Source organism: Arachis hypogaea, chromosome 1 (assembly GCF_003086295.3).
Source record: "Arachis hypogaea cultivar Tifrunner chromosome 1, arahy.Tifrunner.gnm2.J5K5, whole genome shotgun sequence".
NCBI lineage: Eukaryota > Viridiplantae > Streptophyta > Magnoliopsida > Fabales > Fabaceae > Arachis > Arachis hypogaea.
The window spans coordinates 100848655-100870216 of NC_092036.1; the positions used below are offsets into that span (position 1 = coordinate 100848655).

A 21562-nucleotide genomic window follows, 5' to 3' on the forward strand; every position below is an offset into this window, starting at 1 on the left:
ACTTTACATGTAAGTGAACAAAAAATTTAAAAAAAAATTCTGACCTTGATAATTATTTTAAAAAATAATAAAAATTTTAATAAAAAAATATTTTTTTTATATTTGATATTTTTTATGAAATTGATTAGTTATTTTATAAATATTTTTTTATTATTAACACAGAAATTAATCAATCTTATAAAAATAAAGATCAAAAATCGAAAATAATATTTTTTTGTTTAAAAATTTTGTAATTCTTTTAAAAAGATTATCAAAAGTCGGATTGAATACTCACTCAAAAATGTATAAATATCTTCTTTAGGAAAGTACTAACATTTTTGTTAACACTTACTCAGGCCAAACGAGCCATATTAAGCCCTTTCAAGTTTTTCATCAGTGAGCATTTTTGCGGCTAATAAAAATGATCCTCTTAACTTGGATTGGTTGAGTGGTCAGGTGGTCAGTTTACTTATCTGCTTAAGTAAGTTTCGGAGGTTTAAATTTTGCTTTATACATATAGCAACTTATTGGCCAATAATAAATTTTTAAAGAGTTTAAATCTGCGACAAATTAATCCTTGACCGGTAAGGTTTGGAATGCTGTGGACAACCCAAAAATTACAAAAAAAAGGATCCTATGGACAAGGCTATTTGAGAACTTCTCGTTGGCACGTGAAAGTGGAAGAGTTATTTGAAGCATCTCAATCATCATCAAGAAAAGGATCAAATTAAAATGCCATATAATAATCATAACAATTAAGAAATTATTAATTTGGATAAAGTATATTTTTTGTTATTAAAATTTGTTAAAAATTTTAAAAATAGTTTTGTATAAATTATATTTTAAAATTTTTAAATTACATTAAATATATTTTTAATGGTTAATTTTTTTAAAAAAATTAAAAATAATTTAATAATAATTTTACAAGAACAACTTTCATTATAAATAAAATTAGACATAATTATTAACTTATCATACATTATTATTGAGTTAATATGAATTTTTCTAAAAATTTAATTGTCAGAATATATTTAATTTAATACAAATAAAAAATTTTAAAAATAAAATTAAAATAAAATAAAATTTATAAATATTTTTAAATTTTTTGTAAATGTTAAAGACAAAAAAACTGTTAATTTATATATCTCATGAAAAAGGGAAACCGCTCGTATCTATTACTGTAAACAATTCTAAATTTGTTTGTCAAGTAATCAATCTTCGCCTATGCAGTTCTTGGAATTATGTTTTTCTATTAATTCATTGTTTTATCGTATTATTTTCCCTTATCATCCTTGTCAAGTTATCCAGTATTCCAAAGTTTACTTGGTTAACATAATATAACAAGTTAACAACAGCTGCAGTGGATTCGCGAAAAAAAATTCTTTGAGGTTTCTAAGATATAAAATTAACCAATGCAACGGTATAGCACATGATATATAGGGAAGAAACAAACAGATTCGCAGAACAGAAATTTAGAATTTAGATAATTGAAATTAGACCCCACCTCCAGGTTTATGCACTATTTTTTTTTTCTCTCAAATTTATTTAATCTGTTAGAGAAAAAAAATCTTAATCTTCTCCAACAGAATATCCCAATTTTTGTTACTTAGGTTTCTGTTTTCTACCATGAATTTTTCCATGTAATAATATATAGTAACTATATACAATTTTGAAAATTAACATCGTCTAAATCTGTTATTCTTAACATGTAACTGACAAATTTGAAATATGATTGATCGGAAACCTTGATGTATAAAATATCAACTGAAATTGAATTTTGTTCAGCCATAACTCCTGATTTCCTATCATCAATACCTTATGATGAAATTTTTTTCAGCTAACAATTTTCCTTTTCCTTTTAGCTTGTGAGTTGTGTCCATCAATGGATATGCATAAGAGAAGGAAGAACTTCATGGAAACCAGCATTAACAAATCCAAGGAGCTTTTGAAAAGCATGGACCATGGCCATGTTTCAGATATAACTATGTCAGAAGTTAACAAAGATCTTGTGGCATCAATTAAGGAAAAACTCGAAGCGATTACATCTTTGAAATCCATCTTCAGAGTCCCTAGGAAGCTTCTACAAGCAAACCAGAAGGTGTACGTCCCTACTAAAGTGTCAATTGGACCTCTTCACCATGGTAACGAAAATCTCAAAGATATGCAAGATCATAAGTGGCATTACCTCTACACATTGCTCAGCCGCGAGCCGAACATGGAAGCAAGTTTGCATGAATGTTTGAAGGCATTGAGAGAGTCAGAGAAGACAGCACGGAATTTCTATGCAGAAGAACTCAACCTCACAAGTGATGAATTTGTGGAGATTATGTTACTTGATGGTTGTTTCATCATTGAGCTTTTGTTGAAATATGCTATAAAGAGTGTGAGACGCCTTGCTGACCCCATATTCGCCACGCCAAGGTTGCTATATGATATCCGTTGTGACTTGATCTTATTAGAAAACCAAATACCATTGATCATTCTTCAAAGGTTGTTTGAGATTGTACCCATTCCAGTGAAATGCAATCATACCCTCCCGGAACTTGCAATCCGTTTCTTTAGAAACATGCTCCCAGGAGACAAGGAATGTGTTACTATGAGGTTTGGACAAGAAGGTAATCATTTGCTTGACTTATTCCAACAGTGTTACCTACCAACCTATGCAAGGGCGCAGTCGAAAAAACTCCCGACTGTAGAGGATCTCAAGTATATCTGTGCCACCAAGCTTCGGAAGTATGGCATTAAGTTGATGAGGTTCACAGCCAAGAGCTTGTTGGATATAGATTTTCACAATGGTGTTCTTGAAATTGCTCCACTCATTACTCATCAATTCACGGAAATACTGTTCTCAAATCTGATAGCATTGGAGCAGCATCAGAAAGATGTTCAGCCATTCACTTCTTATGCGTTCCTAATGAAAAACATCATCAGCGATGAAAATGATGCGAAGCTCGTTCGCCATCTAAGGATTGTCGCGAGTGAGAAGGGCACGGAGAAAAATGTTTGTGATCTATTTAAGGGGCTTTGCGAGGGAGTGGAATATGTGGCGGAAAAGTTCTATTTTGCGGGGCTTCATGAACAAATAACTGAGTATAACACAAATCGAAGATCATGGTGGAAGAAAGTGAAGAGCAATTGTCTCAAAACTTGCACTTGTACATGATTCTGGATTAGTGTTGCAATTTTACTTGTGCTCACTCTAACAAAGCTTTTTTTATTTGCCTATTTTTCAACTGTAAACCATGAAATTGTTTATCCTAATAATTGTCATCATCCTGGGTAAATACAAAGTTCATGAAAGTCATAGGCCAATCATATAGTGGCCGAGAGGAATATCTGACACCGCATATTATACAAGAAATGCAATATATTTCATATTAGCATAATTACAAGACTTGGTTTATAAAATTTAACTCGAGTTTAATGAGCTTGATATACCCTATGAACTACGTGGGGCTAATAATCTTTATCTTGGAGAAAACATGAGCAACGTATACATCTACGACCCACCATTCATGAAAACCGCACCATATTCTGTGGATTTGATGAACTTCTTCAGCAAAAGGACAACAATTGCTATAGTAAGTCCAATAGCTGCCAGTGTGAACAAGCGATCATCAGGCTTTTGGACCCTCGTCTCTGGTTTCAGATTTTGTATCATTGTATTTGACTTTTGGAGAGACTGAGTGCTAGAGATAGCCGATGGAATCTCTGTTGAAGCTTCAGTTCCTGCAGGATTAGGATTAGCATCGAGAGGAAGTTCTTGTTCTTCAACAATTTCGTCAGCTGCTTGATCTACAATCTCCTCTCCAGCAGGTAAAGACTCAGGATTTTGCACATCAACCTCGGCCTTGGCCTCTTCAATTCTGGGTTGTTCTTGTTCTTCGGAAGTCTGTGAGGGGCTAAGTTCAGGAACTGGGGGCGCCTTGCTTAGCATATACTCATGTATCTGAGACAACAGGGTACACTCAGCAATCAGCATGGTATATTACAGAATAATGTACTAGGGAGAAAATAATAAGAATTGTTCTACCTCATCAATCAGTTTTTGCCGCTCAGGAGTCCCAAACCTTGGAGCTGCATCACGGGATTTAATTGCCAATGTACGCCTCTCTTCTTTCTTGTAGTCTAATGAGCCCAATGCACCATTTGGGTTGGTTGGCATGAATGCAATCAGTGCAACTAGAGCAGTCCTTACTGCCAAAAGAAATTCACATCAGCAACATACAAAGCTTCCTATTAAAGGCAAAGTGTGAAGCATTAATGGTTATAGTTATGGTTCATTAAGGTAATGAAAATTGCAAATGAGGAAACAATCAAGTAATGAAAATGATGCTTACAATCACCTTCTAAACTGATAAATATTCCTTCAGTACAATCACTTAGTTTGTTCAGTATTTTCCCAATAAGTTGGCGCTGGATAATTAAAAATAGAGACGAACTAATGGCAACAGAGTAAATACAAGACAATATATTCAACGTGAAAATTACAAGAAATATTAAACAAATACAAGAGGCGAACCGAGATACTATATGAGATGTCAAGCATCATTTAGGTGAGTCAAGAGTGGAAAGGAGAACTTACCGCTCCATGATGGTTGCCAATGCTCAGGGTGATGATTAGAGATGCTCAAGCAAATCTTGGTTTGGGTCTCAAAACGACCATTAGGCTGAAAAGGAAAACAGTGAAACTTATTTATAAGCATGTTGGAATTGAGCTTTTAAGTTCAAGATACGCTGATCAACATGAAAAATAAAATAAAATTCTACTCGATCTAGAGGGTTAAGTAAGATCTTACTGTCAAAAGCATAAATGAAGGAGGTTTGAATGGATATTCTGCTGGCAACTGAATCCGCCCATGATAAATACCACCCTCAAATTCAGTATCACGAGGCCCCCTAATGGCAAATTGCCATTCAAATATATTTTCCTGAAAATAAACATAATAAAGTTGTTCAGGAAAAACATATAAGATCCCAAAAACAAAACAATAAGAATTAATTAGCAGATGCCAAGTTCCAAATAAGTATGTAAAGATGCAAACTATGCGGGAAAAAAAAAAAATAGGTGAGTGAGCAAACAATCAGAAACCATAGAGAACACAATATAAGAAAATATTCATAGCGATAGAGGTTTCCCTAATCTGGTGTGCATGAATTTACACCATAGCTTGAGAGCGATGAGCTAAATTATTTAGACGTTCTAAGAGTATGTTTGGAATGAATTCACTCAAGAATGGAATTCTTTTTTCTAATTACCTTTTTAATTCACAACTCGCAAACATCAACAAGCTAAATCAATCTATTGAATCACCTGATAATATTATTAGCAATTACGGCAACCAATTTTTTATTGGGGATAGAACATGACAAAATTGAATTGCTACCGATAATATCGAGATCTCACCGTTGAATCTCCCTTTCATGTATCAATAATTATCCGATAGCCATGTGATTAACTGGAATTCAAGAATAAAGCAAGAGATAAAACCTAAAACTAAATTAAGAGAAAGAAACCTCAAGCGGGAGGCTCATGAAATCATCAGAAGGGTTGGATTGCATCTCCTTGACCTCCTGGAGAATGCGCTTGACAGCAGGGTTCTTGAGGTTGTACTTGTCCGCCATTTCCGATGCGATCTCTCTCTCTCTCTCTCTCTCTCTCTCTCTCTCTCTCTCTCTCGTTGAGATTGATGTAACCAAAAACCACCAACCACACAGTCACCGACACCGTTGACGCGGCTTCTCTCTCTCTCTCTCTCTCTGGTTAGTTAGAGTTGCGTGGTTGACAGATACTTAAACAGAGATCATAGCTCAGAGGTTGGGGAAATGATTGGTGTTATGAAATGCAGAGAGACGATATAATCAGATTAAGGATTAGAAATGGAAATTATCGCGGGGACCTAATTATATTCACCGAGGGAATTCGCTCCTCGATGGACACGTCACGATGCGCTTCTTTTCTTACGTGTCTCGCTTCTATTGGAACGAAGTAGCTCTTCCTTCGGATCTCACTACACCTTATTTTTCCACTCATCTTCTCTAATTCTAATTGGGCTTTAGGGTGTGAAAGCCCAATATTAATGCCACGATTGGTTAAGTTGAGGCCCATAGTTTTTGTGTCTGCCACTGCCTCTCCGAATTCCCCACTGGTCACTGGAAAATTCCTACTACTCACTCTATATATATGCTTTACTATGCTAATCTTGCTAGTTACAAAGTCAAAGATGAAAAAGTGCACAACCGATTACATGTGAGGTGAGAGAAACATACAGAAGAAACGAGAAGATGGAAGAAAAGTTAAAAGCCGAAGAGAAGAAAATCGGCATGACCGAGGCTTGGTTGAGGAAGCACCGTCTTCTTTACACTGGAGCGACTAGACACCCTTTCATTCTTAGTATTCGTGATGGCACCGTCGACATTGCTGCCTTCAAAACATGGCTCGTAAGATATTATTATTATTTATTTCCTTTTGCAAGGTTCTGATTTTAGCTTCCTTTCCCTGATTGGTATTTTATTTGACTCTTTCTGTTCATGTTCAATGATCAAGCAATTATTATTATATTTTTCTATAAGCGTAGCTGATTTTTGGTGGCTGATAGCATGATGAGCATGATTGATTATTATATGGTCACGATTTCAATGTAGTAGTAGTTATTAGTTACATGGCTCGGGTAATTGAGCCTTCAATTTACCGGTTGCTATTTTTATTTTATATATAAATATAATATACATAATAGTACACATTATGCAGGCACAGGACTACTTGTTCGTAAGAGCTTTTGTTCCTTTTGCTGCAAGTGTTCTGATAAAAGCTTATAAGGAATCAGATGACAACACTGACATGGAAGTGATATTGGGGGGTGTGGCTGCTCTCAAGGATGAGATATCATGGTTTAAGAACGAAGCCAACAAGTGGGGCATTTCACTTTCTAATGTTGTCCCTCAAAAGCCAAACAAAAACTACTGTGGGTAAGTATATTAATCATATATCATCATAGTCCATTTGTACTATTATATGGAAAGTGGAAACACAATAAGTGGTGGACAAAAATTTTATGGAAGGTATGGTTTTGGATTGGGATTAAAGGTCCAAAGATATACATTTGGTAATATCATAAAGGACTTAAAACATGAATTTAAATAGTAGCAAAATATGTAATTTGAAAGAGCACAGTATTCCTATAGGACTCAGTCTTTCTAAGACCAAGTTTGTATTTGGATTTTTTCTAACACAGATATATTTTTATGGAACTTAATATTGATGAAAATCATTTAATGATGTTTTGTCACATTAACTTAACATAGCTAATCACATTAACTTAACATAGCTAAGTCTTATGACATGGATGCTGTGACAGGTTGCTGGATAGTTTGACGAGGCCAGAGGTGGAATATTCTGTGGCTATTACAGCATTTTGGGCCATTGAAGCAGTGTATCAAGAGAGCTTTGCTCACTGTCTTGGAGAAGGATCCCAAACCCCACAAGAATTGAAGGAGACTTGTGAAAGATGGGGAAATGAGGGTTTTGGTCAGTATTGCCAATCTCTTCAGAACATTGCCAATCTACACCTGCAGAAAGCTTCTGACGATGAGCTGAAGAATGCTGAAGTTGCTCTACTAAGTGTTCTTGAGCATGAGGTTGAGTTTTGGAACATGAGCTGTGCAAGTGTCTGAACTGATTTTGTTCCAACTTCCAACAAGCTTTTAAAGCTTTTATAAGTGCTTGTTTATTGTTTAATATATTGTATGAAATGTTACGTGTTTCGTAGGGAAATAAAAAATAAAAGAATGGTGTAAGCTTAAACAAGCTACTGGAATGAATAATAATACTGAGAAAGTTTGTTTAAGGAAAGCTACTGCATAGCAAATTCTTAAGAAAATCAGGCTTTCAATTATAGTCATCCACATGCTTTAGTCTAATTATGTTTTGTTAATAGTTAGTAGATTGTACGTAAACGGCTCAACGGTTTAACGCTTGTTTAGTATTTTATTGTTTAAGCAACTTGAACAACAAAGTGGCTGTAGTTTAGTGGTAAGAATTCCACGTTGTGGCCGTGGAGACCTGGGCTCGAATCCCAGCAGCCACATGTTTTTATTTTTCCATATTGTATTCTTCTTCGAAGAAAGTTGAACATTCTCAATCTGTTTCTTGTGCTGAATCACAAGAAGGAACTATTGTTGTCAATAGAGTCTGGTTTATCTTCACTACTACTCACTACGGTCCAAAGTTTTAGTTTTATTAATAATAAGTGCACTATCGCTTTGAATGCTTAAAATCTTAGCCAGATGGATGCAGAGTAAAGAAATGCCAATAAATTTATGAGAATAAGAAAATTAAAAAATCCAAGTTTTTAACAGATAGCTATTTAATGGCATTTGTGGAATTATCACGATAAGATGCTTTCGTCTTAACAAATTTTGATTATGAAAGAATAAGTATAAAGCATCAAATTAAAATGGAACATGATACTCCACCGAGAGTGCACTTTATTTGATATATAGATTATTCTATTCCAGCCACAATGGTCATTCTTTGCTATTAGTTTACATTTCATTAATGGGCAGAAATATTTAATTTCCTCCCATTCATCTATATATATAAGGAGATCCAATCTCTTCTCATAAGTCATAACGCATTCATTAGCAACATAGTATCCATATATGGCTGACTTGCAACAAAAGATTAATGCACTCAAGGGCCTGGTAGGTGTGCTAAATAGCATAGATGATGGTGAAACTCAAAGTGCTCCTCCGTCATCGCCGCCGCCACCACCACAATCATGTCCGAGGCCGGTTCCCGGAAGAAATTATCGCATGTCTGGAGAATGTTACACTCGCCAGAGCATAAAAGGACTCAGTAACCAAACAGGTCGCATTGAAGGCAATGCTAACGGAGCCATCAACTTTGGCGACTTGCATGTGTAAGCCACTCAAACGGAGAATTAATCATAAAGTCATGTATTATATGATGAATGAGTAAATACTAAATACATGTTAGAATAAACTCTCTCGTTGTTGTACGTGACTTCTTCTTTAGTTAAAAGAAGAAATAATACATTAGCTAATATACATTACAAGAAGATTCATTGGTTTCAAGCTCCAAATAAACACACAAAGAATAATCAACCGGGTAAATTTAATGAGCAACATAGGAGGTACCTGCAAGACTCTGACTATATCTGCAATTTTAAACTCGGATCCATCATAAATATTGTTTATGTCCTGGCCCAAATATTATGACACAGGTCCAGTAGGCTAAAAAATGTCCAATCCAAAGGTTGGCCTTTACCACCTATCCAACTTATTAAATTATAATCTATAAATACATTGACACACTCAAGTAAAATCATGTTCTAATACACTCTAAACCTGCTTAATCCCTTGTTAACTTAGACAAAAAAAAGAAAAAAGAAAATATACATCAAAAAAGAAAATACTAGAAGGCTAACACTCTTAGTACAAAAGAAAAAAAAGTTGACTAATATTAATATTAGTATTGTACAAGATAAATATAAAGAAAAAGATATTTATCATCTAACAATTTTTTTTATCCAGAAACATTTTTTCGTATGATACTTATATATTATGCTAGCTATAGCAGTAAGTGGGGGCCTATGTCCATGTGTGTTTGTGAGTGAGGTGTTGAAACTTAAAAGCTAGCCTTCGAAAAATGGTAGTATAATTTCTTCCCTCTATTAATTGCATGACATGATTTTTGCCAAATGTATAATTTTCTTGTTCCCGTGCAATGCTTTTTTTTTTCAAGGATAAAAAATAAACCGATACTCTTAATAATAATGCACCATTAATGAATCAAATACTTAAAAATTTTAAGTGACCTTGAAATAATCTTACGAAGAGAGAAAGAAACAAAAGGGTTAACTACTCTATCAGAAATGATCCATTCTATATAACATTCGATATAAAAGGAATATGAATCAAAGTTAGGACTCTGTCTCCTTTGCATTGATTCCCTTATCAATACAGCTTTAGATGAGGAATAAAAATAATATTCGTACACCAAAATCAGCTATTAAAATCAATCACTAATATATTTGTGTATAATTATATATACGTAGTTTAATTTATTTTCAATGTGTATTTATATTTTAATATATATTTTATCTTAATGACTGATTTTGATGTACACCCAAGATAAGGTGAAGATGAGGAATGAATAATAATCTTCTTCTTTTATTATTCGTCCATATATGAGTACAGAGTATAGGCGCCACTTGATTATTATTGGAGCATCTTATACGATTTTGGACAAGATAGAGAAGGACAAATAACCAAAGCAAATTAAAAACTGTATTTACATTTCATGCTCATTCAAATTCCCTTCAAGCTGCAGCTATAAAAAGAACGCTTATTCCTCCTCAGCCACACCAAACTAATCTAAACCTAATTGAAGAAGCAGATTATACCAACATCATATTTCAATAATGGCAGGGATTGCGTCCGGAATCTGCAATATTGCTCTTGGCACGAGTGATGCTCGAAGACCAACACAAGCTGCTTCTAGGCCTAACAGGAACACCACTACCGCCGCCGTTGCCGCCACCACTACTCCTACTCCATGTGAAGAGCAGGAGAGGAAAAACTGCTGCAAAACAAGGTCTCAAAATATAAAAGGTCTAACAAATCAGACCGGATTTGTGAAGGGCAACGCTAATGGTGTCATCAACTTTGGCACCTTGACTAGCAATCCTTGAAGCCCAGCGGAAGCCATGATCTAATTAATCCTTTGATAATATGCAAACAAGATTATGTATAATAATAATATCGTACTAAACTCATGCATGTATCGTACTCATAATAATATAATAAGATTCATGTTACTGTCCAATATGGAACTTTAAGTCTTTAACAGCAGCATCTCGCAAGCTAGTTAGGTGAAATCAAATTCATTTGGTTTCCGACGGTATCTCTTAATCTAGCAGACTAAAGGCTAACCCGTCGCGGATCGGAGATCGAAACTCCGTTTAAGGGTTTGTCGTTGACTAATAAATTGATGCATGCACAAGACGGGATTCTAACCTCACACTTGTTTAAGCAAATTAGTGAGCCAACTATTAAACCAACCCAACTTAGTTGGTGAAATCAAATTCATGTCATATATTAAATGTGAGTATCGGGGATTTGAAATTGCAAAGTTTGACATGACGGACCAAAATATTAGACAGTATTTACACTGAAATAAAACATAACACGAGGAAAAAAGAGAAAGAATCACGACCTGGCCAATTTAATTCAAGGGAAGGAAAGTCTACGAGCTCAAAGACATGAGTAGGGAGTTTAAACCTTTGATTTGGAAATTCTGACTTGCTTCACTCAACCATATTCTTAACGTTTGAAGTTGAAGGATCAAATTCATATGCATGATTAGTAGTTATACAGTTCAGTCATTTTATTCATTAATAAATCTGATAAATTAACTAACAAAAGATGTAATTTTGTTTTTAAACTCACCAAAAATTAAACGAAATCGCAGTTATTAAAGACACAATTTCTGATTATATACAAATAATTAAATTCAGTTTCATAAAATATCTAACATGCTTACTTCTTGAAATATTTTTACCGGGTATAAATTTATTCAATGGAAAATAATTTGAATATTAGAATATATGAATCTTATACCACACCCATATATGGTAGGAGAAACTTAGTACTGTATTTGCTTAGCTTAGTGTTCAAGCTGCTACCACATATTCCTTGCCCAGGATATAAAGCCATACTATATTTCCTAAACTCTCTAGCCTAAGCCAAAAAACAAAAAAAAAAGCTCCATATACCCAAATATCAATGGCAGATTCTCTTTTCCGGTTGTTTGGCCTCATTGACGATGAGGACGAATCTGACCTTGAGCCAAGGCCGCTACACAACCAAGGTGGTGGTGTTGCTTCATCAAGGAAGAGCACCAAACCACGAAACTCGTTGAACAAAACAGAGACACAAAACTTGAAAGGTCTTATAAACAACACTGGCCATGCTGAGGGAAATGGTAATGGCTCCATCATCTTCGGTGGCTTTGATTCCTCCACCACCTACACTTCTGTTAAGCGTCGCAACTGATCGGGACTAAGATTATATCTTTAATTTCCAATAAAAGAGAGGTTGATTCTGTTTTATATTTAACATGTTCCCTGTAATATCCTATGTATGTACGTTATAATATATATAATAACAATATTATGCTTTCATCTCATCATTTTGGTCGTGTTACATATCTAATTCTATATCACTCCATATACTAATTCCCTATGCTGCTATCCAGGATGAAAGGATTTGATATCTTTTATGAGAAGATGGATTAGAGTGAAGGTTATGAATCTTGATCTCGCCATCGGTAGCCACAGTTTGGGTTGCAGCAAACATAAGAAAGTGTCATACCTTCTTCCCTTCTAATAGTTGCCTGCATATTGCATGCGAATCAAATACTTAACATCTTACCCACCTAACTGCTAACTATAATATACCACAAGATTTTATTCTACTAACCAGCATAAATATGGTTCATTCAACCATGCCATAGTCAATTCAATATAGGTGGTACAACTAAGAGTCCGGTTGAAAAGCTTTAAAAATAACTTTTTTTAGCTTCTGATTTATGAAAAGTAGTAGTATTAATATTTGGTGTAATTTTCAAAACCAGATTACAGTTTTCTAAAAAACTATTTAGGAGTTTATAGAAAAATTTAAAAAAATTACTTCTCTCATAATGCTACTATTTTATCACATTTCTATAAAATAAATACTTTTAGAACTAAAAACCTAAACACAAAATAACTTATTTATAAGTTATTTTTAATATAATCATTTATTGTTTAAACTATTTTTTAAAAGTGACTTAATTAACTTGTTTATCCAAAGTGGGCCTAATGAGTTAACCTGGAAGAAGAGAGCTTCTCCATGATTGCATTGAGCGCAACGAACAGACTTGGTACGAGGAAGAGTTGGATCTGAAGCTACATCTTCCAACACTTGAGTTCGCTCCTCAGCCGAATGATATATCTCATTTCTATACACACAGTTATTGTCAGCAACCTCCTGAACAAAAGAAATAACTGTTAGTTATATTATAACAGTTCCAACAGACATATTCAAATAGGGTAATGCTAGATGACCAACTTTTTTCAGCTATCATTAACCATTTTTTTTTTAAATTATCTTAAATTCTAGACCCTAAATTATAAACACTTAAGCTAACTAAAGGTTAGTTCCCTGTATTTTTCATCCAAATAAAGCAACTGGGTCTGAATCTGAATAACAAAAAACAAGGGTCACAAATTGGCCATGTAGAAAACAAGAATTCAATAAGGTCATCCAATACTATCCCGATGGTAATGCTGAAAGGCTACTTCTAAAAGAACCGGTGATTTAGGAGAATGACTATCTTTAAATATGGTTTTGTAAAATTTTATTTCAGATATAGAGTAAGAAAAGAGAAGAACCTGATGATCACAGGTGCGGCAAGCGAAGAAGAGAATTTTATGCTCCCTGTCTTCCTTAGGATAAAGAATATTGTTGCTGCAGATATGGATACACATAAATAAAATGAAAATGGTTGAATCAATAAAACCAGTGGAACTTAGTTTCCTTGTTATATTTCTCCATCGCTCTTATGTTTTGGCTGGTATTTTGCATTCTACTACTTTATGCTAACTGAGTTAATTGTGTTGGTTCAAACTTGATAGGAAACAATTATACACAAACTGAAACTACATACTTTACGTTATTAGTTGGTGGATATTTATGCTATTGAAGCTTATCATCTCAAAGCTTATTAACCACGGCATTGATTATTAAAAAGTTCCCTATAATCGAAAATGAAAGTGAGTAGGGAGGGAAAGAACCAAATTCTCTTCAAACAAGAGAGAAAAATGATCTACCATTCAGGGCAGAACTTGTACACAGTCATCTTAAGACCTTCTTCTCCTGCAAACTCCCACTTGCTAATCGTAGATAAATTTCGCCAGGTTTAACTTTGGGCTAAACAAATGCATAGTCTTTAAAATACTCTAGTCAATTTTGGCCAAAATAACTAGGTAGAACGAAATAAATGTTATGTAGTTCTTTCTACCATTTTCTACAGGAACAAAACGATAGGCACAGAACAAACGAACCCATCATTATCATTATGCATACTAAACTAGAAAAGTTGCTTATCATTTTAGTTTCATTTTCACTCGACACCTCAACAGCCCATGGACCCACCAAATATAAAGTGTATTTGCGTAAATATAATTAAATCACAAATATAATATGTATCTACATGCAAGAAAGTGAAATTACGAAAGGAATTTATATACTATTTTGTTTTTTTTTTTAATTAAGCTGCGCTTAATTGAATATATGAGGAGAAAATGTCAGTGTGTGAGAGGACAGGTGTTACTCTTTTGCAAATAAGTTGCCAGCTATTGCGGACTCTGGCACTTTTAGGGGCATCCACGTGTGGATCATACAAACACGTGTTCTCCATTTCCATTACTACTTCTTCTTCATACCTCCCACTGATCTTACCAGTCACCTCCTCTCTTCTTCTTCTTCTTCTCCTTGTTACCTATCTTATCAGTTGGGTGTTGTAAGTGCAAGTGGAAGATGAATTCTAAAAGCAGCAATTTGGAGACCCGTTCACTGCTTGATGAGCTTAGCAGCTTCAACCAAGGGGGGCTCTTCGACTTCGGTCACCCTCTCCTCAACCGTATTGCTGAAAGTTTCGTCAAAGCTGCTGGAGTGCGTTCTCTTTCTAACAACTAATTAACTTGATCTCTCTTTCTCTCTCTCTCATTCTCGTTCTCATCATTATTCTTCATTTGTTGCAGATAGGAGCGGTTCAAGCCGTGTCCCGTGAGGCTTATTTCACTGCTATTGAAAGTAATACCATGTTCCCTTCCTATTTTCCTTATTATTATTTGAATGCCAATTGCTGCTTTCATTTCCTTCTCTCAGTTTCTGATTTCATGAAATGATATGTATAGGTTCAGGGCTTGATAATACCGGTGGCATGCCTCCCGAAGTTTCTGGCGCCAAGAAACATCGCTTGCCCGGTCTCAGAGGTACATCAAACATGCCCGTATGAATAATTTTGAAACATAGTAAAAGAAAAGGAGAAATTGTGGCCATTTATGGTGATTGGGTTGGGAGTGAATCTGTTATTAGTTGGAAAAAATGGTAATATTTGTTTCCCATTTGCTTTTGTGCATGCAGGAGAGACCAGCAGCAAATCCCTTGAGGCCATGGTGAGTTCATAAAAACTTCGAATGCTGTATATGTATTTCTGGTACATTCCCTTTGTACATTCCATAAGAGATTAGTGAACTAGCCTTTCATATCCTAGAGTTCTTTTCCCTTGACGGCTTTATTTTTTTCTTGCTCAGGTGAAGAATACGGGGAAAGAGTCCTTGCAATGGGGTAATGATACATGTCAATATGCTTTTATCATATGTGAATTTTCCAATTATCCAATTACTACTGTTTCTTTTTGCCTTTGTATTCAGGCAAAATTGATTATGAGCAATGCTAGCGGGCCAGTAATTTTTGTGATTGTTAGTCATCAACTAGTCATCAATGATGATTTGATGGTGTGAGATTGGTGTGAGATTTTATCCAATGGCTCACATTCTTCTGCTGGTTACATGCTGGCCAAAATTCAATAAAACTGCTGGTCCCCTAGACTTTTCCATTGATTATTACAACTATATAAAGAGTTGTCAAAATGGACCAAACTCATCGGGTCAGCCCGTTTACTCATTTAAATATGGACGGGTTTTGTCTTTAAAATTAAGTCTGTTCAATTTTCAAGCTAAACGGGTCGAGTCCGATTAACCCGAAAAATGACAGGTTAAATGGGCTAGTCCGCGGGCTAAATGGGTGGCCCGTTAATTTTTTTTACATTTTTTTTTTCATTTTTTTCAAAAAAGACAGCATTTTTAGCCGATATTTCTCCCAATTCGATCCGGAAATTCGACTTATCAACTAAAAAATATTGTTATTTTTTAGGTCAAACTGATATTTTTTGTCAAAATATTTTTCAAAAAATAAAATAAAAACATAAACGGACTGGCCCGTTTAACCCTTCGAACTGACCATAAATGATCCGGGCTAACAAAATATGGCCCGCAAATGATGCGAGTTTAAATGGTCCAACCTATTTAACCCGCGGGCTCAACAGGTCGGACCTAAATGGGTTGGGTTAGCCCGTTTGACAGCCAGTATGTTTGGAACCAAACGTTTAGGTGTGTTGTGTTTACCTACTTCCACTCTTGTAAAGAGAATTTTTTGTTTTTCTAAAATGCAGGACTGGCTGCTGGGATATACTCTGGTCTCACATATGGGCTGAAGGAAGCTCGTGGAGCTCATGATTGGGTAATGAATACCCCAACACTTTTTTTTTTATTATTTGGTCTATTTATTTTTATCTATTTTGTAGTGATATTACACTGGTAAGAGATCTCTGGCGGAGTTTCCAATAGTTTAGATGTTCATTTCCAGATAACTAATACATGTAACATGCTTACTAGCCTAATAGCATTCTGACTAATTAAAAATATTTGGGTATCAAGTATTAAGGATCAAACTTCTGGTTAGTAGTAACTATTATTTTCTTTAGCTGCTTATAGTGGTAGATGTTATGTTGGTTGCTACAAAGTTGACATGACCATTTGATTTCTGTATGATGCAGAAAAACAGTGTAATTGCAGGAGCAGTAACGGGGGCAACACTTGCACTGACATCAGAAGACACATCTCATGAACAGATTGTGCAATGTGCTATTACTGGAGCTGCAATCTCGACCGCAGCAAATCTTCTTACCGGAATATTCTAGACAGAATATTAGTGATGACCACCCTCTTAATGATTCTACTTTTGAAATTGATAATTGAAAACCCTCTTGTGTTGTCTTGGTGGATTTATGGATTGTTCTAGTTACTAGTTAGGACATGTTTTTGAACTACTTGGCAAGTTTTTCCGTCTTAACTCGAATTTGTAGTGTTGGACATGGCCTCCCTGTTAAAGGCCTTTCGAATTAACAAGCTTCTTCCCTTACAAGGAGCATCTGAATTAAACGTGACACTAGTTTTAGCAGTAATTACATGAACAGTTCCTAAAATATTCTGTTAAGAGATTGTTAATCATTGTGTATCAATATAACTCAGAGGTCACTCAAACGCAATATAGATATAACTGTTTACTGCTTAAATATGAAGCAAAGCTTTCGGCAAAATATTAAAAATAAATAAATTAAACAATATATGTTTAAAATATAAAAACAATAAATAAAATATATTTATTGGGTGGATTTTATCCTTATTGGGTCTTATATATAAATAAATAAATTAAACAATAAATAAATTTATGACATAAAAAATTACGCCTTAAACTAGCTTAGTGGTAATTTTTTCTTAAATTCTCTCATTTTTAAAATATAAAATATTAAAAATAAATTAATCAATATATGTTTATATATAAATATATAATAATTAATTTAATTATTGTTTTCTTTTACAGTGATTTTGTTTATCTTAAATTTGATTTGTAACGTGGACATTAAAATTAATCGTAAAAATTAGTTATTAGTACAAAATATATATTAAAATATAAATATATATTAAAAATAAATTAAATTATATATGTATTTATATATAAATTATATATTAGTAATTGATTGTGTTCTTTTATTTTTACTAAGGATGAGAAAATTCGAATTCTTAATTTTTTTTGGATTTTTTTGGATGAATATGGAGAGAGGGAGATAGGGGTGTTAAAAATCTCCAGGAGGCGGGGATCCCCGCGGGGATCGCCTCGAATGGGGCCCCGTTGGTGGGGAATTTTCTCCGTGGGATGGGGATAGGGAGCAAAATTCCCCCGAGACAGACGCGGGGACCCGAGCGGGGATCCCCGCCCCATCCCCAATAATTCCCCGAATATTTTAAATTTCCTTACTTTATTTCTAACATAGGTGGGTCTTTTAGTAATTTCACCAATTAAAAAATTCTAACCCTATTTTTCAGTCTTCCCTACTCACTGTGTTGTATAATTTTGATTTTCTCTCTTTCTATGTATCTAAAGCAATTAGACATATAGGTTTATAATTTTGAAATAGTTACGGTTTGATTTTGAAATAGTTGCTTGATTTTCTCTCCTTCTATGTATCTAAAGCAATTATGATTTCTCTTGCTGAATATGCTGATCATCAAAGAATGCTTGATGTTAAAGACTATATCTTCTTGCTTTTTTTTAGAATAAAAGTTGTATTTTAAGATTTTATTTTATGGATTATAATTTACTATGTTATATTTTTGGACTTATAATCTTGGATAAGATATGTTTGTGTGTTTGTAATAGTATTTTGTAGTTTATTTTTTATTTTTTAATATTTTTTACTATAATTTTCATATGAATATTAAATATAAGGGGATGGGGAATTGGGCCCCGCGGGGAATATGAGGAATGCGGGAAATGGGGATGGGGACAATTATCTCCCCATGGCGGGGATCGGAGCGGGGATGGGGATTAATTCTGGGGGCGAAAACGGGAAGCAGGGAGGCATCCCCCGCCCCCGCCCCGCCCCATTGACATCCCTAGAGGGAGACCATGCCAAACTATAACTCATTGACACTCTGTTATGTGTTGATAACATATTTTGCAAAAATATGGTAATTTAAAATTTCAACTGCACATTTTTTTATCTTAAAAAATAGTCATACTACAATAAAATAGTGTTATAATTTCATATAACAATTATTCTCATTCTTTTTAAGAAACACAAGTCTACAAAAAAAATATATTTATTTGATTATTTAACATAATTATTCATTTGTTACCCAAAATTTTAAAAATACATATAAAAATAAATTATTTTGATCTTTAATATTTGAACTAAATTTTAATTTGATCTTTAATATTTTAAACATTTTATTTTGGTCTTAAAAATTTTTAAATTTCTTATTTTAATTTTAAAAAAGTTTTAAGTGAGTTTAATATTGTCTTATCGTTAAATTTGATACAAACAATTCGCATAATGAACAAATAATATGCGATTTTAGTACGTAAACAAAATCAATGAATCATCGATCACTAATACAAAATGTTTTCTTTAATTTTTAAACATTAATAATTGATTGTTAGGATTTAGAGTTTTATACAGTTAAAAAAATAAAAAAAAAGATATTACAAAAAAATTTTAGTTATATTTTTTTAACCTAACTAATAACATTATTAATATTTATATTATTTATTTCGTTAACTATTAGTATTAATTTTAACCGTAAAATCACATTAATCCTGTTTAAAATAGTACTTTATCTTAACTATAAATAAGCCCCGTTATGCTGCTCAACAGCTCAAATTTTGTTCATGTTTTATATTCGATCTGATCTGATAAGCGTGTGAACCCTAATTTCCTTTCGCCTCCAAAATCCAAATACGAGCAGCTCTGGTTGAAGAGATCGCAGCCGTACCATTCCCATCTACTTCGAAATTCGAATCAATTATCCACCTTCAAGACTGCCAAGGTTAGCGCTAAAATTTTCTCATTTTCCAGATCCTCTGTGTTTATTTTAGTTTCGCTTCTCTTAATTTTTACCCTTTAGTTTGTAGTCTCTAAAATTCTTGCATGTCGTTTCGTACCTTTTTGTCCCCCTCGATTTTCTGTTCTTTTAAGGGTAACCGAACCCTAACAGTGTACAGCTAAATTCATTATTATTCGAGTCTGTTCGGATTTGCAATGATGTGTTTTTGGTAGATTGTTTAATCTAAATTTTTAAATGATTTTGCTTCTCTTTATCGCAGGTTTTGGCTTTCAATAGATTGCAATTAGTTTTCTCTGGAACCATTTTGTAGAAGATAATTCTATACGTAGAACATGTCGAGCAAGAAGGATGAGAAATCTCAGGCCGCAGCTGATAGAATCAAAGCTGCGGCATTGAGTGCCGCAAAAGGGCTTAGTCGTGCCCAAGCTGAAAGGGCCGCCGCTGCAGCTGCCCGGAATGTGAATGCTTATGGTCAGAAGGAAGAAGGGCCTAGCAGATGGCAGGAGAAGAGGGAAGCCAAAAGGCAGATGTATTTGATGAGTACTGAGAAAGCTGTTAGATTGGGTGAAAGGAAAGACCTTAAGCCTACAATGTCTGCCATTGGCGGATCAGCGCAGTGCCAGAAGTGCTTCCAAAGTGGTCACTGGACCTACGAATGTAAGAACGAGCGGGTTTACATGTCGAGGCCATCCAGGACACAGCAACTTAAGAATCCCAAGTTGAGGCTGAATATTTCTGTGAGCTTGGATATGGATGATAATAATCCCGATGCTACTAAGGATGAGAAGGCCAAAGTGAGTTCTAAGAAAACCAAAAGGAAATATCAATCTGACTCTGATTCGGGCAGTGATAGCGAGGATTCAGTATTTGAGACTGATAGTGGCAGCGAATCTTCATCGGTTACAGGATCAGAGTCTTCCGGAAGTAGTTCAGGGTACAGTTCCTCATCTGATTCAGAGGAAGAAAGAAGGCGAAGGAGGAAGAAGAAGCAGAAGAAGGGCGGAAGGCGCAGGAGGTATAGTACGTCTTCAGAATCATCTGATTCAGATTCAGAATCAGACTCTGATAGTGATGACAGGAGTCGTCGACGGAAAAAGCAGCACAATCGAAGACGCTGAATGTGAGTGAAGATTGTGTGGAGCAACAAACGATTTAGTGAGTGCAAGTCACGATCTGAGGATGTTTCCATCTCTACATTCATATGCAATCAACAAGAGTTTAAGCAGATACCGTCCTTTATTATGATATGTTAATGTACAATAAGGTTTTTGCTATAGATGGCCCTGGCTTGTGTTTCTTTTCTGCGACTAGTTTTTTGTTCTGAACGTACTCTGAAGTTGATTTAAGCTTTTTGCATTAGACTAAACTATGGAGATGCCATGTGTTGGGAGATGTTTACATAGTTGATTTTTGCAAGTTGTGTAAGCTCCAGTTTCTATTGTCATGAGAGTATTAGGACTTTGTTAATTTAGTCATTTTTATGGTTCTGTTTAAATGCCGTTGCTTATCACAAGTATTGGCATGAATCTCCTCGGTCTATTAATTTTACAGGATATTTAAAATATCCATGCCGGCTCAAATTTAGACGTGAATCACGTAATATATGTGCAATGCAAATGAGGAAAGTAAAACTGCAGAAGGGGGTTAACAAATTATTATCGTCATTATTATTATTATTGGTGTTAGTATTGCAATGCTACTTCGCTAGGAGAAATACTACTTCAACTTTAATTGAAATAGTTCTTTTATTTAAGAACATGCTATCAGAGACTCAATAACACAGTAGAGGGAATATAAAGTATATATTTGATCAGGCGACACTTGACTCGGGCTTTTATAGAGTTTTATCTCGAGTAGGTAATGGATTCCTTCGCAAAAGCTTCCATATCCATCGGCGGAACGAACACAGCCAGAGCAGTCAACGGCAACAACGATACCACAAAACATGTCTATTGTAGATTATTCTTAGCAAAACACGTTTGCAGGACGTAAATAAAATGTTTACTCACATTCTCACCTAATCTCTCGAGAAGGGCACATAGCTG

The 21562-nt window shown here is 34.5% G+C and overlaps 6 protein-coding genes and 1 non-coding gene across 8 annotated transcripts; 5 read left to right on the forward strand and 2 right to left on the reverse strand.

Moving 5' to 3' along the window:
- Positions 1-1341: 1341 nt before the first annotated feature.
- On the forward strand, positions 1342-3387 carry LOC112703284 (UPF0481 protein At3g47200-like). The gene is made up of 2 exons (XM_025754677.3): positions 1342-1489; positions 1842-3387. Exon 2 carries the CDS (start codon positions 1862-1864, stop codon positions 3140-3142), a length of 1281 nt encoding a protein of 426 aa, XP_025610462.1. The 5' UTR covers positions 1342-1489; positions 1842-1861; the 3' UTR covers positions 3143-3387.
- On the reverse strand, positions 3329-5811 carry LOC112703292 (ubiquitin-conjugating enzyme E2 32). The gene is made up of 5 exons (XM_025754687.3): positions 5497-5811; positions 4779-4910; positions 4565-4649; positions 4013-4176; positions 3329-3928 (listed from the first exon to the last, which is right to left on the reverse strand). Exons 1-5 carry the CDS (start codon positions 5602-5604, stop codon positions 3479-3481), a joined length of 939 nt encoding a protein of 312 aa, XP_025610472.1. The 5' UTR covers positions 5605-5811; the 3' UTR covers positions 3329-3478.
- Positions 5812-5982: 171 nt separating this feature from the next.
- Positions 5983-7831, forward strand: LOC112703302 (probable bifunctional TENA-E protein). Its single transcript, XM_025754703.2, has 3 exons — positions 5983-6420; positions 6731-6948; positions 7338-7831. Exons 1-3 carry the CDS (start codon positions 6265-6267, stop codon positions 7651-7653), a joined length of 690 nt encoding a protein of 229 aa, XP_025610488.1. The 5' UTR covers positions 5983-6264; the 3' UTR covers positions 7654-7831.
- Positions 7832-7994: 163 nt separating this feature from the next.
- TRNAH-GUG (transfer RNA histidin (anticodon GUG)) lies at positions 7995-8066 on the forward strand. The gene has a single exon. It is a non-coding gene; the product is annotated as a tRNA-His (tRNA).
- Positions 8067-11739: 3673 nt separating this feature from the next.
- On the reverse strand, positions 11740-14013 carry LOC112703317 (DNA-directed RNA polymerases II, IV and V subunit 9A). 2 transcript variants are annotated; one of them, XM_025754728.2, is made up of 4 exons: positions 13875-14013; positions 13437-13512; positions 12874-13029; positions 11740-12397 (listed from the first exon to the last, which is right to left on the reverse strand). In XM_025754728.2, the coding sequence occupies exons 1-4, from the start codon at positions 13901-13903 to the stop codon at positions 12308-12310; spliced, it is 351 nt and encodes a 116-aa protein (XP_025610513.1). In that variant the 5' UTR covers positions 13904-14013; the 3' UTR covers positions 11740-12307. The 2 variants fall into 2 exon arrangements, with proteins under 2 accessions (XP_025610513.1, XP_025610506.1); XM_025754721.3 differs by having other exon boundaries at positions 12874-13032.
- Positions 14014-14096: 83 nt separating this feature from the next.
- On the forward strand, positions 14097-17074 carry LOC112703310 (outer envelope pore protein 16-2, chloroplastic). The gene is made up of 7 exons (XM_025754711.2): positions 14097-14718; positions 14808-14859; positions 14964-15041; positions 15193-15224; positions 15363-15396; positions 16283-16350; positions 16667-17074. The coding sequence occupies exons 1-7, from the start codon at positions 14584-14586 to the stop codon at positions 16808-16810; spliced, it is 543 nt and encodes a 180-aa protein (XP_025610496.1). The 5' UTR covers positions 14097-14583; the 3' UTR covers positions 16811-17074.
- Positions 17075-19315: 2241 nt separating this feature from the next.
- On the forward strand, positions 19316-20984 carry LOC112703342 (uncharacterized). Its single transcript, XM_025754761.2, has 2 exons — positions 19316-19499; positions 19777-20984. Exon 2 carries the CDS (start codon positions 19850-19852, stop codon positions 20633-20635), a length of 786 nt encoding a protein of 261 aa, XP_025610546.1. The 5' UTR covers positions 19316-19499; positions 19777-19849; the 3' UTR covers positions 20636-20984.
- Positions 20985-21562: the final 578 nt, after the last annotated feature.

Coding starts and splice junctions, on each gene's coding strand:
- LOC112703292 (XM_025754687.3), bottom strand. CDS start 5,604: ATGGCGGACAAGTACAACCTCAAGAACCCTGCTGTCAAGCGCATTCTC. Junction 4,911..5,496: donor TCATGAGCCTCCCGCTTGAG/GTTTCTTTCTCT, acceptor GTTTATTTTCAG/GAAAATATATTTGAATGGCA. Junction 4,177..4,564: donor TTGGCAACCATCATGGAGCG/GTAAGTTCTCCT, acceptor TTCTTTTGGCAG/TAAGGACTGCTCTAGTTGCA.
- LOC112703342 (XM_025754761.2), top strand. CDS start 19,850: ATGTCGAGCAAGAAGGATGAGAAATCTCAGGCCGCAGCTGATAGAATC.
- LOC112703284 (XM_025754677.3), top strand. CDS start 1,862: ATGGATATGCATAAGAGAAGGAAGAACTTCATGGAAACCAGCATTAAC.
- LOC112703310 (XM_025754711.2), top strand. CDS start 14,584: ATGAATTCTAAAAGCAGCAATTTGGAGACCCGTTCACTGCTTGATGAG. Junction 14,719..14,807: donor GTTTCGTCAAAGCTGCTGGA/GTGCGTTCTCTT, acceptor CATTTGTTGCAG/ATAGGAGCGGTTCAAGCCGT. Junction 14,860..14,963: donor TTATTTCACTGCTATTGAAA/GTAATACCATGT, acceptor TGATATGTATAG/GTTCAGGGCTTGATAATACC.
- LOC112703302 (XM_025754703.2), top strand. CDS start 6,265: ATGGAAGAAAAGTTAAAAGCCGAAGAGAAGAAAATCGGCATGACCGAG. Junction 6,421..6,730: donor CTGCCTTCAAAACATGGCTC/GTAAGATATTAT, acceptor CACATTATGCAG/GCACAGGACTACTTGTTCGT. Junction 6,949..7,337: donor CCAAACAAAAACTACTGTGG/GTAAGTATATTA, acceptor ATGCTGTGACAG/GTTGCTGGATAGTTTGACGA.
- LOC112703317 (XM_025754721.3), bottom strand. CDS start 13,903: ATGACTGTGTACAAGTTCTGCCCTGAATG. Junction 13,513..13,874: donor TACAAGTTCTGCCCTGAATG/GTAGATCATTTT, acceptor CCATATCTGCAG/CAACAATATTCTTTATCCTA. Junction 12,398..12,873: donor GAGAAGCTCTCTTCTTCCAG/GTTAACTCATTA, acceptor TGCAATATGCAG/GCAACTATTAGAAGGGAAGA.